This window comes from Ixodes scapularis, unplaced genomic scaffold (assembly GCF_016920785.2).
Source record: "Ixodes scapularis isolate PalLabHiFi unplaced genomic scaffold, ASM1692078v2 PGA_scaffold2__306_contigs__length_199485367, whole genome shotgun sequence".
NCBI classification, from domain to species: domain Eukaryota; kingdom Metazoa; phylum Arthropoda; class Arachnida; order Ixodida; family Ixodidae; genus Ixodes; species Ixodes scapularis.
In genome coordinates, this window is record NW_024609857.1 from 180508789 (window position 1) to 180526838 (window position 18050).

The window sequence follows — 18050 nt, forward strand, 5'->3', positions numbered from 1 at the left end:
GGGTGAGAAAAGTGGCGACTAAAGTCGCCTAAGTATGCTAAATATGTATACAGTTTAGAAGGAGAACAGCGTAAAAAATATTAAGTGTCGCGACATATAAATGCAGCGGATATGAAAATTCTACTTGAATGTTAATAATATAAAATATTAAATATCATACCACTTCTTATATGCAGGGTTATTTCAATATTTATGCTAAAGTTAAGAAATTTTTATGGTATGAACCATTGGCAGTAGTTCTAGGTAAGTGTTTAGTAGCTGTGGAAATTGGTGAGATATTATTTGTTTTCTATAGTTTGTTCGTGCTCTTGGATGGTGGCAATGGGTGGGACGAAATCTGTTCCTTTTGTTCTGTTGGTAACATTGTCTTGTACGTATTGACGATCTTATTTTATTTTTTTGCAAAATGTAGATTGCCACTTTTTTCCTGAGTGATTGTTGAATTGTTAAACGTCAATGCTGCATGAAATATAGGCGAGAATATGAGTGATTTGGAACAGGGGCGATATATCGTGCTGCTCGTTTCACTAACACTTGAAGTTGGTACTCTAAGCTCTTTGAGCAAGCACCCTATACGAAACTGCAATAGGTTAAGCCAGGCTGAACAAGAGAATATTATAGCTTTCGCTTTTATAAGAGAGGGAGGCTATTTCTTATACTATTAATAATTCTTATTGATCCAGAGATGTCGGCTCGAATTTGACCATTATTATAGGACCAATATAAATTTTCTTGAAGATATACCCTTAAAGTGTTTTGAGCATTGCCAGAACCAATCACATCGTTTCTAAAGTGTAATATAAGCGCGCCGATGGTATTTATTACTTCCTTTATATATTACATTTTTTTTTATTTTTCGATTCTAATGCATTAGGTGCTAACCATGCACTTAGCCCTGTTATTCATACGTTAGAAAATACCTCAAGCTAATCTATGTTAGTTCCGAAAAAAAATACATTCGTGTCATCTGCATCGAGTTCGATGTCGTGGGGTATGTTATGAATGCGATTTATATTGCCACGCGTTCAGCTGGTCAAGCAGGCAGCGCGGCCATGGCCTAACGGTTATCGTGCTTGCCTCCAACGCGAAGAGCCAGGGCTCGATTCCTAGGAGCGACGCGTCTTTTATTTATTCTTGCAATTTATTGTTCCGGTAAGTTCCAGAACTCTGTTCTATGTTTGAGGTCAGAATGTTCTTCGCGCCCACTCTTCTGCGCCGATTGTTCCAGAAGCCCACATGTGTACAAAAGGGGCTCCGCGTGGCGAGCCGGAGTCCGTCTCGCCCCAGCGTTCGATCCTGCTGTTACGCCGCTATCGACGCCCGCGGCGCTCTTGCAATTGTCTGTTTCCTTTTTGTTTTGGGCGCAAGTTCGCCCCATTAAGCGTTTATTCATTTCTGTTTATTAACTGTTCTTTTAGTCACCACCCGTAACAATATACATAAAAAAATATAGTTGCCCAAGAATTGATCCCTGAAGTACGGCATAACGTGCTTGCTGAATATCAAATTTTCGCTGTTGACAACGGTAAATTGGACACGATCTAAAAAAATAATTTTGAATGAGATGAACGGAAAGACCTTTTGGGTCATAGGTGTAAAACTTCAAAAATTATTTCATGTTTGATAGAGTTGACAGCTTTTCTAAAGTCTAAAATGTTTCTATTGCGTAAAGATTGTTTTTGAATGTTATTTAAAATTGTATTTATTAAATTTAGCAATACTTCTTCGGTTGACTTCCGCTTCTAATACCCGCACTGCTGACAAACAATTAAAATATATTTAATTAACCGGAGGGGAGTCTGTGATTTGTTATTGTTCAACTACTTCTTGAAAACTAATAGCGATCGAGACATGGGTCATTAGCAATTAAAATTATTTGTTGAACCACCCTTGTAAATAACTGATACTCAAATATTTTGAGTTGCAAAGAAAAACTCCTGTGCTTTTGATGTTGTCGCAGATTTCCGCGAAAGAATTACTGATTATCTTAGCAATCGTTTTAAAGGCTTAATCTTTAAATCATGATCACCGCATCACAGCTGTTTTTAAATGAACTCCGAAAAATAAACACTCCGGCTTTCGTGGTAGGTGATAAAAAGATTGCCTTCGAAATGTGTGAATGCACTTACGATTCAAAGCGTTTGTTAGTTAAAACAGACGCTGTTGCACCAGAATGCAAAATGCAATCACAAAAAAAATATTTTATTGTTTTACCAAAATAATCAAGATTATCTATTGTAAGGACTCTGGGTACTGTATTCTTTGATTTGGGAAGCAGTTCCAATGTTGCTTTTCATGCTTGCATTGATGCATTTTGGTTTGAAATAAATTAGTTTTCGTAGTAGTTCGCTTTTGCTTTTTTATGTCTGAGTTAAGATTTTTTTCTTATTGATTTGAATTCTTAAAGTATGCCGAGCTTTTTCGTTTGTTTTCACAAGTGTGTGGTAAAGTTTGTTTATTTCAATTATTCCTTTGAAAAGCCTTTTAGTAATCCATGGTTTCCGCGACTTTTTGTGCAATTTGGCTTTTCGAAATGGAAAATGCGTCTTCAGAGGCTAGTTTGATTTTTGTTATGAACGTGTGCTCCTATTTATTAGGGTCAGGATTGTCGTATACAGTGTGCGAACTAATGCTAGATCCGAGCATAACAAAGTGTTCAATAGTGCGGCCGCTGATCTCCCGGTAATGTGGGTTTGTGACGTTTTGTGTCTGCCTAATGGATGTGAATGGTAGATAAATGAAAAGTGATAAATGATAAATTGGCTTAACTGTTATTGCTCCAGAATGTGTTTTTAGCCAGTGCATTGGCTATAAACAAATCGATTAAGGTCTCTGTTTCAGGTGTAATTAACGTGGTCCTCTGAATAAGGTTTTCATAGCCGTAAGAGTACAGGAGATAAAGGAATTCGAATTGCCATCAGTCAGATAACTTTAGATTAAGATTAAAATCGCCAACAAGCACTAAATGAGTAATAAGCTCGGAGAATATTGAAGAACGCTTTGAAAGAATTCCAGAAAAACACTTGGTGAGCCACATAGTGGTCTACACACAACAGCTATAAGGTAATTACAGCCTTGTGCTAGGAGACATTCAAAATAATATCTGAAGCGAAAATATTCAAAAATAGCATTTGGTACAAAATTATTTTTATAGTTAGGTCAGACTCATCCACCATTTATTTTTCAGAACGAAAAACTTCAATGCTTCAGTACCCATTAAATTCGGGAACATTTGAATCACTATTGAACCCTTTTTCGGTAAATCCCAGAATGTCAAAGTTCAATTCAAGGCAGCACTGTTGCGAAATGGGCACCCCCATTCCATTCCAATCAGAGTTTTTGATGATTAGAATTTTCAGTTAATAATTACATACTAATCAGAGAATTGGAGTTTTCGATAATTCAATTCCTTTCAATTCCTAGGAGTGGAGACACTGGGTCCATTCCCACTCCTGGAATGGCTGGATCGTTTCATTTCATTCCTTTAATTCCTTACCGTAAAATTTGGCATTCGACAGCTACATTGTGCTGCCGGCATAAGTAGCATAAAGCTGACATTACCAAATGCCGAGGCAATTGAAAAAAAAAAGCTAAATGTTTGAAAAAGCACTGATTTTTACTAAGCGGACCGCTGGTGGCAGAAAGTGTTTATTTACAATCTACTGAAAATATCGAGAAAGCCCCTTCATATCTCGATGCTTGTTTAAAACATCGGTCTCGCGACCACGTGGTTCGCAACAAACAGCCAAACTTAAATCCACTCATTTACTTTTCTTTTTTTAACTTTTTTTTGTATTTGACTTTTAGGACATACGCGGCCAGCGTGTTTGCTTGATAAGACCATAAAGATATCCAGTTCGTGCGTGGCGCAGGAATAACCTATATTATTGTGTACTTAAATACAGCAACACGGCTAGTACACTGCTGGAAGCGGCCCCATGCACAGCGGCAAGAACCCATTCTCTGACAAAATGCAAGCTCTGCGGCGCAGCACGAGGGACCGTATAGACCATGTCACGAAGCCTGCTTAGAAGCGCATAAGTTCACTCTTGCTTTACGAATCTCGATATTTCTTATCATATTCAAATATATTTTTGGCTGGTTGCCCTACGCTTTTTCACCCTTCTCATATGCATTCTCGTGTTTCCTCTTCAGATGGCGAATACAGTTTGATGATGTACACCGACTGGACCATGTATACTTTCGTTGCACAACTTTCAGCGTGCAGCTTGTTTATTTTCTTCGCGACAAATGTCGAAAAATGTCTTCCACGATGCCATGACTCGATCTGTATTTATCTCGTCTTCTCGTCCGAATTGTGATGTTCCTCTTCGCGCTGATCGAGTGGCGGGTTCAGGCAGCAGACGGTACCAACCGATTCATTCTTCTACCTCGCTGTCGGTTGTTCGCGTTGTGGCGACGGGTCGAGCAGTCAGCGTTGACAACGCTCTTCACATCAAGATACAATTAACGGGGTAATACCGCACCGTTCGAATTGACATTCCCCGTGTTTCCTCAACAACACCGTCCAAATGACTTCTCACCGCCTCAAACTGGGTCCAGGACAATGAGCACAAATGCAGACCGGACAGCCGAGACGCGCGGAAGCCAAAACCTCAGTGGCAGCTAGCACCCAGCTCTCCTTCTCAGGTGCCCTCACAGCAACAATCGCGCCTCGTCTGACGCGGGACGTTCTTTCCGCAGGTCTAGTCAGTCCGCTCACACCAAGAGCGGTGACGATAGTCTACTTCACCTTACGATGGACCTCAACAGACAGCACGAGAGCCATCGAAACCAATCCAGTGCCTTCCGAGTTTCGCATGGCCCTGCAGTCCCGCTCACGGTGCTGGATTGCCTAGGGTGACTCGTATCGTCCGCAGCGGTCCATCGCAAGGTGAAACGAAGTATGGAGACACTAAAGTCAAAGCAAATGAGCGGGAATCCGCTAGGTTGCTTGCGACCCCAGCGCACTAAAACATATAACACAGAAAACAAGCATCCGAACAAAGACCAACTAAAAGGCGGACTTACACTACAAATGCAGTATAAAAAAACAAGCCTCGGAGCAAAGCGCAAGAGGAGAAGAGGGGGTGAATCTCGCTTTCTTTTAATGCCAAAGAAAACCCACATTTCGCTCTTCAAAGGAGTGCGCACGAATGAACGTGGAAGGCAGCAGGGTTTGCTGCCTGCTAAACATCGCTCCTCGAACTATAAGGGAACAATACCTAATGATCTTTTTGCGGCCCCCGAGTCAACGAGTTATCGGAGCTCTGCGAGTTATGAGTCGCTTCCGCTCCCAGATCTCAGTTTGTGCGCGCTCGTGCATTCTACAAACCGTCGCAACAACAAAAACAGCATGACAAGAACGACGATGAGGAGTTGTGCATGGCGGTTTCTTTCTTTGCCGCTCCCTTTTCTTTTGCTTGGTGCTTGGTTTCTTGCTTCGCTCTCGTGTAACGCCATCGAAGCCCGACGCCTGCGCGTCCGTGAAAGGCGCCACGTTACCCCCCTTTCCCCCTTTGCTCTTTGCTTTGACGCTTGTTTTTTGTATGTCATTTTTTGCGTATAAGTCTGTTAGGGCTCCACGCGGGCTAGCAGCTTCCCGCTTATTTTATCTCTAACCAACTGACTCGCTGACTGGCTCAGTTTAGCTGACCGTAAATACTAAAAAAAAAAAAAGAAGAACCGTGCCCATTCCCCTCCCCTTCTATTCCGGGCAAAAGGCATCTTATACAATTTCCATTCCATTCCCCTCAACGTTCCCGCCATTCCATTCCCATTTCATTCCGGGGTCGTGGAAATGCGGAATGATTCCGGAATCATTCCAACTCCGGAGTGGCAACTCCGCAACACTGCAAGGCAGCCGAGCATGGCTTCAATGTCTTCATATTTGTTCGTAATGCTCCTCGTGTTTAAGTGAAATAACGGCCAATTATTGTTATTGTGTTCTATATTTCTTATAAAAGTGCTTAACGCATTCTTGTCGTAGTATCTACGTTCAGTAAAGAAACATGCCAAGAGCAAACTAAACAGTGAAGGTGCATTTATTGTTTACCGTAACATATCGATATTGTATTTGCTTTCGATCTTGATAGCACAATCCCCAGTAGCTTTCCTTACAAAAGTCTTTCCTTCTTTTTGCCACGCAAATTGGTAACCCTTCTCAGCACTTTTGGGTCTAAAATGCCGAAACAGTTCCTTGTTTCGCGCTGTCAGGTTCTCGTAGATGTGCGCAGTTGGTGCTATTTGGTTTAACTGAGCATTTTCTTGCAGCCACTTGTTTTATGTCACTCGAGAGGAAAATCCCATTGGTACAAATAGTACTTTGTCGTGCTTAGGGGATAGTTTGTGCACTGTCTCAAGATTTAGCTCAGTCAAGTTTGGCAGTTGCAGTTTCCCTTAAAGGATGTTTAGCTGGTCTAATAAGTTTTCATTTTCGCATTGCGGTACTACGTGCACCTCAATATTTTGGCCCCCACTGCATTGTTGTAGGTAATTTAATTCTCACCTGAGCAATTTCCCTTGAGAATCGCTTCCAGATCCTACCTTTCTGACACGTTTTTTTAAGCACGGTTATTTTTTTACCTTGTTCTTGGATTTGAGCAAATAGTTCGCCTAATGGCCGCGTGCATCATCGAGAAGATAGGCTTCCCCTTTCACCTCGGTGACTTGTGTACACTCATCCCCCGAGCGTAAATGATAAATAGGTCAGAATGACCTTGCCGAACATTCTAGGCCAAATATTTTAGGTGACCAGCATTGTAGATAAAGAGCCGAGCTCCGTATTACCGATTAATTTACTGTATTTCTCTTTTAATAGTCATCTGTTACGCCGACGTTCCGTCACTTGCGGCAGCCGCTGTCGACGCTCGCTGCTGCTTTCTTGATGTTTGTTCTTCTTTTTCGTTTCTGGCACAACTTCGTCCCCATTAAATTTTAAGATCATTCCGTTTTCTCCTGCCTTATCGTTGTCATTCGTGATATTCTGGTGGAAGTGCGAGGTACTGCAACCCGTACAGCGTACTCCTACGATGGCCCGCATTGCTAACCCGCTCCGCAGCAAGAAAAAAAAATATTTTTGAGAAGAAAGCTGACGCACGAGCAAGCCTTAAGACAAGACCCCGGACTTAAGACAAGTCCCCGGAGTTTGGTACCCTGCCAGCCAAGAGCACGACCAAGCGTTCGACAAGACCAGCCATGACCAGCCCATCCGTCTTTGTGTATTTTTATTTATTTATTTATAAATACTGCAGACTCATGTTAGAGTCCAAGCAGTAGTGAGCATGGCAATATAAATATTATATATAGCACCGAGAAGACATCAATACCAGCTGCAAGACCTAAGAACAAAGTAAACTTGAAGGGAAAACAATCAACAACTAAAAGATTACAAAACAAACACATGAGCACAACTTTCAAAATTGAAATAAATTCATTGACACTGGCACTTTCTACTATCGTTCTACCCGTCGCTGTACCTACGCCCGCAATCTTCCACGGTACACTTTTCGAATGCGTCGAGGACTGCCTACAGCAGTACGAACAAGTGTCTAAAAACAACCGATGGACGGAAGAACAACTCCCGCAAGATCTGTAATTAGCGCTCAAGGGAACGGGCAGGCACTGGTTTGAGAATCACGAGACCTACTTAACGTCGTGTACCGCCTGCCAGGACGCGCTGAAACAGACCAACCAGCGAACATCGACGAGAAGGCAGAAGACCTTCGAGAGCGAGCCCAGGGCCCAAACGCGACCGTCACGAGCTCGGTTGAAGACGTCTTGCGCCTGGGCACCCGTGCCGACCATCAGGCAACAGACGAAAAGAAGCTACGAAATATGCGCGGGGTAAAGAATTATATTTTCGGGGGCCGCGGGCTCAACTTGCCAACCACCCTCGAAGCCTTCGTCACTGAGTCAACAAACATCAAGCGCGCCCTTGAAGCGCGTGCCTCTTACTACCAGAGGCTTCCCGCCGTCACTGCCCACTCGCCTTCCGGCTGCAACACCCCGGACATCCGAGAGATCATCCGCGACGTCGTCCAGTAGGAACTAAAGAAACTCTTACTTGCTGACGCAAGCCCAGCTTCGCCCTCAATTGCCGAGGTTGTCAGGGAAGACGTTCAGCAAGCGCTTCTGCCGGAGGTTCTCGTCGACGCCGCTCCGGAACAACCGGCCGTGAGTATTGCAGGCGTAGCTCGTTACCCGCACTCCAGGCAGTACTCGGTGGCACCTCGACGAGACGCCTCTTCGCCACAGTATACTACCCACCCTACCCACCAGGAGCAGCGTGGGCCTCGAAAGACTGACGTGTGGAGGGCTGCAGAACGGCGCCCAATATGCTTCCACTGTCGTATGGGTGGCCATACCTATCGCCGCTGCTACTACTTCCACCTTAGACTACGAAGTTTTCAGCCGTGCGACACGCGCGCAAGGTACGGCGAGCGACTCCGGGACATCGAGGAATACCTTCGCCGGTCGCCATTCCCGGGACCACTTCCCCGCTGCGGCCGTCACCCCCGTCACCCCACCCCCGTCACGCCAACGCCCAGTGTCGGGTTTGCGCAGATCCTGCCGCGAAGGCCTGTCTTCCATGTCCCACCTGGAAAGCTAAGCGCGGCAACACCTGGAAGTGGAGTTGACCAAGACCGACGACGTGAATAACTTAGAAGAACGCCGGAGATTCCCCACTCGACCGACGTCATGCACCGGAGAGACGATTGCGCTACGGTGTCCAACAACATCGACGTTGTTATCGGCGGCCACGATGCGTTGGCACTCGTGGACACTGGTGCGGATTACTCCGTGTTGAGTAGTACTCTCTCTCGACGCCTACCGAAAGTACCGACGCCATGGGACGAACCTCATATACAAACGGCTTGAGAACACCTCATCACACCTGTTGGAAGGTGCGCTGCTCACGTCAAAATTCACGGGGAGACCTGTCCAGCCGAGTGCGTCGTCCTTTAGAACTGTGCGAGAGACGTCATCCCTGGCATGGAGTTTCTTTATGAACACGGTACCGTGCTTGAAGTTGGAGCAAACAAGTTTACGCTGCGAAAGCCCGTCCTATCTTCGGAGGGATCCAAAACAACGCCAGCCGCCATCCGAGTCATTATGCACCACGTGAACCTGCCGCCGTTGTCGAGTGTTCGTGTGCGCGTCATGACAGATCCAGCAGACTTCGGGAAGTTCTTCTGGAAGGCAGCGTTCAACTGCTCCTGGAGAAAGAATTGTCGTCGTACGAGGCCTTTGCGGATTTCCAAGAAGGACGTGCAACTGTTCTCGTGATAAACTTTCGACAGCAGTCACAGCACCTACCGAGGTGTACCACCGTGAAGCACGCCGAGCAACTTCAAGCGTCAGCCGACATTATCGCGATCTCCGAGAAACCTTCGCCGTCACAATCCAACAGCGCGCCGCCTTCGCAGCCAGACGTCGACCACGAGCTTCCAGCTCTAGAACGGCAACTGCTAGTTGAATTTCTCACCGAGTTCACCGACTGCTTCGCGAAGTCATCAAGGGTGCGACACACGATGGTAGCAAAGCACTGCATCGTTAGTAACGACGACGCACTGCCCATTCACCAGTCGAAGTACCCGGTCTCTTTAAAAGAAAGGGAGGGGAAACAAGAGCAGGTTCAGGAAATGATCGACGACGATATTATCCATCAATTAAACATGAGGAAGATAACATAAGGAAGAGAATGTTTAGTTACTGTTACCAACACGCTCGTTTTGTACTTGATATTATCCAACCTTCAAATAGTCTATGGGTGACCCCAGTACTCCCTGTAAAGAAGATGGACAAACAAATTGGGTTGTGTGTGTGTTTATACAGCCTAGAACTTGGTCTGCCTCACAGGGGCGACGAGTCTCCCAGCTGTAGATGAGAAATTTAGCCAGTGCGGTACAGCCGCTAGCCTGGGGTCTTTAACGAAGAAGATGGACGGAACACTGAGCTTCTGCGTGGATTTCCGTCTATTAAATGCCGTGACGAAAAAAAGTCTACCCGCTTCCCCGAATCGACAACAACCTAGATCGACATAGTAACCCTGGAGCTAGGGGACAAAAAGGGACGGACAGACGCGAAACTCCGAACACAGCTAAAGATTTATTTTTCAGAACACCTCATTTTTTTATTGCCTTATTTCTTACCTGCCACGGGTGTGTGACCTCGGGCAGCCAGTCCTTTGTTCTATTGTTCTTGATTCTTACCTTCCACAAGTGTGTGACCTTGCGCAGCGAGTGTCTTCTTGAGGTTTTTTGGGCCCATTTAAGTAAGTGTTCTTAAAGTAAATCTTTAGCTGTGTTCGAAGTTTCGTGTCTCTCCGTCCCTTTTTGTGCCCTAGCTCAAGGGTTACTTTGTCTATACTCAACCTGCTTGCTTTAACACTAGATCAACTGCGCCACACCCGATATTTTTCGTCCTTGGACTTGAGGAGCGGCAACTGGCAGATCAAAGTCGACGAGCGAGATCGGGATAAGACAGCATTCGTCACGCCGGACGGACTGTACGAATTTTAAATAATGCCATTCATATCCTGCACAGCACCAGGAACATTTCAGTGTGTTATGGGCACCGAGCCAGCTGACCTTAAGTGGCAAAGCTGTCTCGTCTACCTCGACGACGTCGTTGTATTTTCAAGCGACTTTGACGAGCAATTAGGTCACACCGGGTTGTTCTTCCAGCTATCAAGACCGCTGGATTGTCACTCCAGCCGACGAAGTGCTTGTTCGCCTATGCTGAACTGAAGTTTCTGGGCCACGTCGTGAGTAGCGAGGGTGTACGGGTTGACCCTGCGAAGACGTCCGCCGGAGCTGCGTTTCCACTCCCAAGGAAGAAGCAGGCGGTCTGAAGAATGCTTGGGCTTTGCGCCTAGTATAGACGCCTCGTTAGGGACTTCGCTAAACTCTCTGCGCCGCTGGCATGGCTTACGAAGGGTGCCATAAAGTTCGAGTGGACAGGAAAATGACGGTGGTCCTTCGACGAGCTAAAACGAAGAACGCCTCCGATTCTCGGCCACTTCAACCGATTTGCAGCCACCAAAATTCACACGTTCAACTGGAGGACGGCACAGAAAGAGTAAATACCTATGCCAGTCGGGCGCTGTACAAGGCAGAAAGCAATTACTCAAGGACCGAGAAGAAATGCTTAGTCGTCGTTTGAGCCATCACGAAGTTCCGCCCGTACCTGTACGGAAGCCCGTTCCGAGTGGTCACAGACCACAACTCACTTTGTTGGCTCGCAAACCTAAAGCAACGATCAGGACGTCTCGCGCAGTGGTGTCTTTGACATCAAGGATTTGACGTGAGTGTGGTCTACAGGCCCGGCCGCAAGCACACGACGCCGACTGTTTGTCGAGGGCACCTGTCGAGTTGGCCTCTTAGCGCACCGACGACAGTGACCACAACGAGGTCTTTGTCAGCGTGGTGACCTTGAACAAAAAGGCAGCAGTTCAACGAGACGCTCCTGAGCTGCGTGTACTCATCGAGCATCTGGAGGGACGAGAAAGTGCAGTTCCACGTATTTTCGCACGAGCCCTGACAACCTTCGCTGTTCAAGAAAGTGTACTGTACCTAGAGAACTCCGCGGCACCAACTTGACGTGGCTGCTGGTTATCCCTGCGAATCTTCGAGCTGAAGTCTTCGAAGCGTGCCATGACAATCCGACGGCGGGGTGCTTGAGGTACAGCAGAACACTTGCACGGATTCGAGAAAAAAACTACTGGCCCAAGCTCCCGAAGACTGCCAATCTCTACGTGCCATAGTAACGCGAATGCCTACGACTCAAGAAACTACCGACGAAGGCCGCAGGACTCCTGCGGCCGATAACTCTCCCGACTGTGCCACTCCAGTAGATCGGAATAGTCTTGCTTGGACTGGTTTCCTTGCGTCGATGGTGGGTACCACCATCAACGCAAGGAAACCAGTGGATCATTGTCGCGACCGATAACCTCACAAAGCATGCCGAAACCAAAGCCCTTCCATCTGGTACTGCAGATGATGTCGACAAGTTCTTCGGTGAATTCATCGTCCTCAGGCATGGTTCCCCGAAATACTGATTACAGACCGAGGGTCATCGTTTTTGCCAAAGCTAACTCAAGAGATCCCCCGGATCAGCAACACCAGGTATCGTCGAAGGAAGGCATACCATCCGCAGACGAACGGGTTGACTTAACAGCTAAACAAGACTGCTGTTGACATGATCACCATGTACGTCGACGTGCAGCACAAGACGTAGGACGAAGTGCTACCCACCTTCACCTTTGCCTAAAACACGGCATTTCAAGTTACCACTTGCGTTACACCTTTCTAGTTGATACATGCTCGGAAAGTAAAGACCATGCTGGGTGCGATACTGTCCCACGTGCCAACTAACGACTTGAGCAACGACGCCCAGGTGGTTGCTCAACGGACCGAAGAAGTCGGCCAGCTGGCCCTACTCCAGATTCAAGACCAGCAGCGTGCCGACACTGCCGCTAGGTCCTTCGTCTTCGAGATGTTCACTTCCAGCCCATAGACAGGGCGCGGTTGTGGACAGCCATTCGTCGCCGCGGCCTCAGCGAAAATCTGTTGAAAAGATACTCCGGACCTTACAAGGTATTTCGTCGCCTCGGAAAGCTCATCTAAGAAGTGAAACGCGAAAAAATTAAGACATCATCATGACGCCTACCGCGACCCGAGGTGGTTTACGTCGTCCACCTCAAGCCGTTCTGCGCTCGGTACGATTGTGGACTTTTCGTGATCCAGAAAGCTTTTTTAGCTTTATTTGTTTTATTTTGAATCGGGGTGATGCGCTTTAAAATGGGAGATTGATGCCGCGTTCATGACCGAGAAGATGCGCTTCAGCGTTTATCTAGAAGACTCGTGTATACATTTAACCCGAGCGTAAAAGTCAAGGAGGCCGTAATGAGCTTGCTTAGTCAGTCTCGCCCTAGATCGTTGCCGAACATTCTAGGTCAAATATTTTGAGATAACCAGCATAGTAGCTAAAAAATCGAGCGCCAGATTTTCAATTCATTCACTGACTCTCTCTCGAAACAGCCTGTTGTCACGCCGACGCAGCGTGGTTTAATGCTGCCACCGTCGACACTTGCTGCTGCTTTCTCCGACGCGTGTTCTTTTTCCTTTCTGGCACAAGTTTTCCCCCTTTAGTTCATTTCGTTTTCTACTGCCTTAACGTCTGTCATTCGTCGCTATATTGGTGAGATACGACCTGAACCGAGTACTCAATTGCATTGACAGTGTTTCTAATTTCGATAAATGAGCCGACTTTTTTGTGGAGCAAAAAAAGGGTGTCGAGCTTTTAGTTTATTTAAACAAGCGGGTTTTCATTACCTTCGGAATTACACGATGTGCGTTTGTGAGATCTTTAATTGCTTCTCACCGTTTTTTTTTTCAGCTTGGGCACATCCAACTTTTCTTTAGGGCAGCATCACTTTTTTATCAGTGTACTTTGAGTTACTCCCAAACATGCCCCAAGTGGGAACTAAACTCGCACCCAACGCAACCCATAACTGGGTCGGTTTTATGAAACGGTTCTTTGCACGTGATACATACGTTTTAATTTCCATCTACAGACATGACACAGGTAGGTAAATTGGGGCTGGCAGTAGGAGCGGCAGCACCACTGGGAGTTAGGTTAGAAATTTAAACAAGGAACAATGCACCAAGCTATAAAAAAATGGACGTGTTTAGGGGAGGAAGATGCTGCTAAACTGACGATGGTGATGCCGTCTCGCAGACTGCTGTTATGGCTGCGATGGTTTGGTGACGTCGTTCTGTTATTTGCCGTTGAGCATTGGCGGTGATGGCGGTGGTTCACATGTGTCGTCAGTATCCAGGAACAGCGCAGCACTTCTACGGTCAACTGTAAGTGTAAAAGGACGTGTTTATGGGTAAAAGATGCTGCCGCTACTGGTTCCAAACTGGTTGTAATGATGGCGTCTCGCAGAGTGCAGTTATGGCAGCGATGGTGTGGTGACGTCGTTCTGTTTCTTGCCGTTGACCAATGGCGGTGATGGCGATAGTTCCAAGTGTCGTCTGTATCTCTGAACAGCACAGCACTTCGATGATCAACTGTAAAATTTGACGGACGTGTTTAAGGCACGATGATACTGCCGCTGCACCTGCTAAGCTGGTTGTGATTACTGTGACTCGTTGCGGTTGGCTGTCGCCGCTACGGTGGCGCGCTGTTCGACGTAGATGGGTGAGATATATTCACATTTATTTCTTCTGCTTCGGAATAATATCCGCTCGTGTATTATACTTCCTTATGTTTTTAGATGTGTGCGAGCGTTGCATTATAGGCTATGAAATACGTGAACTTAACTCCGCGGTAATATTCATAAAATATGTATTTATAAATACAAGGAACTTATAAGGAAGTATGGCAGAGCTTTACCGCAGGCTACCGGTTGTTTCGGCTCGAGGCGCGCGCTGAGGAGTATGCTTTGAAGTCACAGCGCGAGATGAATGTAGCAGTACCACTCCGTACGGCAGCCCACGTTATAGCTATGCTAAAACTGCCTATTCAGATCGCGGCGCAATGGTGGAATGCACAATTATAAAAAAACAGCACAACATAATGTAAAGTTTTATGATATAACATGGTATACATCGATCATTAGAAAGCAATTTCAAGGGTTAACTGTGCTTGGGAAGAAATCTTTTTTTCTTAAGCAAATAACGAACTGAGGCAATCTATAAAATATATTTAACGTGTTCGACACCACAATCTACGCTAACCGCGTGAAAACTGTAAGAGACTATAGACATATTATATTATACCATCACACACGTTAGTCATTTCTTGGTTCTCTTGTTTATTTATACGTCGAGAAAGTTTTCATAAATGTGTATTTGGCGCATCGGAACGCATTTCAATGCGTTCATCCAATTAAAGTGCAGCATTCAGAAGGAGCATTGAACGAGCGATGACCAGGCAGCCAATCGGGCGCCGCCCATGGTTAAGGTCAAGGGGAAAACAAAAACCATGTGGACGCATTTGGCAGGTAAACAAACGCACTGAAGTGCGCAAGAAGCAGACGAACTTCCGTGTCGTAGAACTGCTCGCTGTTACTTCGTTCTGTTTTCCTTTTTTCTTCTCTCAGTGCCATGACAAGCAAGACAACAAACTACCCGAGTGAAGAAAAATTTCACACACCACTGGTAGAAAACAGTACCGTTTTGATTTCAATAGAACCAAGTAGCAAAACGTATGAAGGTCGTGCCTAGTTGTTTATATTGCTCAGGCATTTTTTCTATACGTAGGAACGGACGTAGGTGCTTTTTCTGAGTATCGTGAGGAAATGTAGATTTTTTCAAGGGTGGCTGTAGAGATTTTCGCGAAAAACGCTTGATAAGACTAAACAGATCCCGTGAGCTCCTGCATATAAAGCAACGTTACCAGAAAACTCAGTTGAAAAACTCACCATTGAAACCTGGGCCGCTAACATCCACCGAGACCGAGCTAAATACGATAACGGCGCCACCCTTTAGCGACCAGTTGAAACGTGAAAGTTTCGTTTCCATATATGGCTTGTGCTAGAGTCACTGAATGTTCTAGAGTACCGAAACTCCCAGCTTCAAAGTGCCGAAATGGCGGCTCAATTTTTTTTTCTGTGGTCTTTTTAAGCGAAAATTTTTTTTCATTAGAAGGTTTAATTGATGTTTAGTACAAAAACAAGCGCGTGAAGTTATCTCAAGAAGAGTTTATTCACAAGGTTCCACGGCACAATTAATAATGTTTTTATACAACCTTGTCACATCGGTGATTTCAGGTAGCGCGTCCCGAACTAGGCGTATCCTAACCTCAAAAGTAATTCGCGGCGCCTCCGCTTGGGAAACGGGGAATGGCATCCCTGAAACGCCTTCCACCGTATATGTTTGGGCGCCAAAATGGCCGATTAAAGCCCAAATAGCGCAGTCACAGTGGACGCTATCGAATGCGATACTGCCGAACCAATACAAGCAGCCGTGCAGTTCCCCGAGTGGCCGCTGCGGGAGAAATGGCGGCGTTGCGATCGCCGTTAGCTCGGTTCTTGAGTACGGATTGGTGCCACTTTTTTAGAGCAGGCTCTATGGCAGTTTTTCAGCTGTGTTGTTTTAGTGACGTTGATATAAGGCCTCTCTACTCGTCCAACGCCATGTTGAGATTGTTTTAGCGGCAGCTGTGCTATCTGAACATGTCTGCCCACAATATTTGCTGTTACGATTTTTTCTGAATGTGTCACCCAGCGTTAGAAAACATTGAATGCTTTGTATTTGCTGGCAATCATTGTTGATGGGAGTGAACCAATCACCCACTCAATACCGGCTAGACTGGCCCTACGCGTTTGCAATGTTTTAGTCTCTTTCGAAGTCGCTCGTGGCTGCTGAGCCTTAAACTAGTTAGGTAAACACCAACTGTTTACTTAGTCAATACCACCCATCACGTGATCATGTTAGTCGATGAGGGAGTTAGTCATCGGTTAAATAGGCACCAGTCATGTTAGGTGAACACGGCTGACTGGCTCTGTACAACCAAGTATTGGTACATCACCGCGTCTTCTCTTGATAGGATGGGCTGAAAGTGTGCCATGTGATACCTTCCAAGCATAGCTAACATATCAGAAATGAATATTTATATACCCAAACCTGAATCAAAATCTTAATTTGCAGTTCCAAACAAAAATTATCTTTGAGTCTCGTTGACCTGACAATCGACGTTAGCATGCGTGCCTATTGTTCCGGTTTTTGAACTTGTGGCAAGGAGACTCTATAAAGCCCAATCCAAGAAAGCACATAAAAGGTCGCTTGATAGTTGAACTTAAGGGACACCTTTATACATTTGCAACTTAAAAATGTATAGTCAAATGTATCAAATAGAGTGCTTACACATTCTCGTTGTATTTCTTACGCAAGGCCTCTTCCGTGCAATTTGATAAACGGTGGGGTGTACCAGGTGCGGCCATTAATGTTTTCCTGTTTTCTGGGCAGTCATTAGTTGTATCCCACGGAGAGCCCAACCTGGAAAAAAATGTATTGAGCAAAATAAAAACTAATGAATGGCTAAACTACAGCCCACAGTATAAAAAACCCTGACATTATAGCTCTGGGAGGGCGGCGGACTAGGAAGAACATCCGCTTATAAGGGTTGCGAATATTTCTGAAGTTTCAATAGCGAACTGAATACCGCCCTATTGGATTCGCTCTCAGAATTGAATAGTGCTTTTTGTTTAATAGTCGTTTATTTTTCTCAATAATTTCTAACTAGCCGAAACTGTCTGACACCCCGTGATTTTCTTCACACACGACCGTCCACCTACTAGCACTCAAAACACGACTGCATCATTCTAGGCGTGTCCATCATCAGTGATACCGTGCCGTGTTGCTCCGTCTGCCTATGCCTACAATCTAAGAAAAAGTGAGCACCCCCCCTAGTCCTCATGCGTTTTGACGGCTGTAACTACCCCACTGGCTTAGTTAACTACCCACTCACTGGGCTCGAGCCATTGAACGTTTTGTCACCATTGAGTGACAAGCATGCGGTAGTCACGTTTTATAAACTCATGAATTGAACATTCAAGTGTATGCAGTCGTTCAATAGTAAAAGTCACTTCAAAAATCTCAAAAAGTACTTGAAACTTGTTTTCTTTGTGCGTTGGTTACCATTTATTCAAATTTGAACCGGTCGAAACAGACGTGTGGCTCAGTTCGCCTAAATTGGCAGAAAGCAAACATTGCCAAAGAGCACAGGCAACCCTCGTAGGCACCTACTAAAACCCGAGGCAGATAAAAAGTATCGCGGTTGTCCTTTTTGGTTCCATCGCGGGTTTTACCATGTGCTGCTAGTAAACAGCTGGCAGCTGGAGTCGTGCTCGAGGAATTTTACCAAATCTCTAGAAAAGCACAGGAACCTACACACAGGGGTGAGTTGACTGGAATGTTCGCCGGACGAGATACTCTTGTCGTCTTTTATTGTGCGGTTCAGTAAAGAGCGTGCTCTCATTAAAGCTGTGATCGGTCAGTTCTGCGTGCAGATCAGTTGCAAATGGCCTCCTCGGTTCC

General features: G+C 45.7%; 1 protein-coding gene across 1 annotated transcript in view; it reads right to left on the minus strand.

Annotated features, from left to right (window-relative positions):
• LOC115328450 overlaps positions 1-18050 on the minus strand; it is a 68366-nt gene that overhangs the window by 9113 nt on the left and 41203 nt on the right. Inside the window, exon 7 of the mRNA XM_040222720.1 lies at positions 16878-17009. Coding sequence (XP_040078654.1) covers positions 16878-17009 — 132 coding nt within the window. The remainder of the gene's footprint in view (positions 1-16877; positions 17010-18050) is intronic.